This window comes from Sphaeroforma arctica, assembly GCF_001186125.1.
Source record: "Sphaeroforma arctica JP610 unplaced genomic scaffold supercont1.4155, whole genome shotgun sequence".
Classification (NCBI taxonomy): Eukaryota; class Ichthyosporea; order Ichthyophonida; genus Sphaeroforma; species Sphaeroforma arctica.
In genome coordinates, this window is record NW_014036403.1 from 1 (window position 1) to 1218 (window position 1218).

The 1218-nt window shown below is 47.2% G+C and overlaps 1 protein-coding gene across 1 annotated transcript; it reads left to right on the forward strand.

The window, feature by feature from the left end:
- Nucleotides 1–74: 74 nt before the first annotated feature.
- Nucleotides 75–428, forward strand: SARC_14106 (hypothetical protein; the record flags this gene model as incomplete). Its single annotated transcript, XM_014291762.1, has 1 exon — nt 75–428. A coding segment is annotated over one exon (354 nt), but the record flags the coding sequence as incomplete, so codon positions are not given.
- Between the last annotated feature and the right edge of the window lie 790 nt (nt 429–1218).

Here is a 1218-nt window from a genome sequence, read left to right on the forward strand (position 1 = left end):
ATGCTCCAGCACACACACTCTCTCTCCCTCTCATCTGTCGGATCGGAATTCGGTGGTTCTTACCTCGAATACAGGTACGGTGGGCGAGTTCACTGTCAGCAATGGGTCGCAGGTGTTTACGCTGTGTGCACAGAGCGACAAGCAACGGCGCGAGTGGCTGGTAGCCTTGGGCAGTGCCAAAGCGCACGACCGTGCCGAGGCAGCCCCGCTTGCCACGTTACTACGAGCCTACTCAGCTAACCAGAGCGTCGCATCACTTCAGCGCGAGAGAGAGGCTGAGTCAAGTGACGATCCATTGAAGAACAGAGATTTAGATACGAATGCGGATGCCGAACGGTGTCAGGAAGGAGAGACTGGAAGGGTTGGGGAAGGTCTGGAGAGTCTCGAGGCCGTCAAGGAGAAAGAGAAAGTAGGCGGAAGCGACGATGGTATGTAGCTTGAACATGTGTGGTGCCACGTGCACGGATATGATATTGAAGCTTGCTCGTTCACGGTGATTGCCCATGCGTATTCGGGGCTTAAGGTTTAAAGTTTGTACTGTATACTTCTGTTTCTGTTTCGTACTTACTGATTTGTCATATATATGGGTCAAAGGAGTGGTATTTGTTTTGCGAACTCCTGTTTTAGCATTTAAATGCCCATACACATTGCCAAGGGGTTTTATTTTACCACCAACTTTTTTTTGTTCTATTAGTTGTCCATACGTATTTGTCAGTGTTGTTCTGCAAACGTTGTCCTACTAGGTTGGCTCCCCGTATTATATTGGTCAATGGGGTTAATTTTATACTGCAAACGTGTCTATATTTCTGTTTGTTGCCCACGTGTATCTATGGATAAGTTCACCCTGCAATCTTCTGCTCTACACTTTCAGCTGCCTGTATGTATTCGTCAAAGTGTTTATTCTAGGAGCCTACTGTCCATCGTATTTGTTGCCCGTAGGTATAAGCCAGTACAGCACGTTTATGATAATTGTGCAAGTCACACCGCCATAGCAGTGGTCAATTTGAGCCTTGTCAATGCTCGTACTTTTCACTGTAAAGCACCTTGGTATTGGAGTCTGCAAGAGCCTTCTGGACGAAAAAAAATATCAATCACGTCTGTGCTGTGCGTCGGTGTACGTTAAGTGTTGGTGGTTGTACTATGTATTGCACTGTATCTGAACTTCTGCGCCGTCTGTGTTTACTCAGTGCGTGCTATTTGGATGTGGGCGAGACAAGG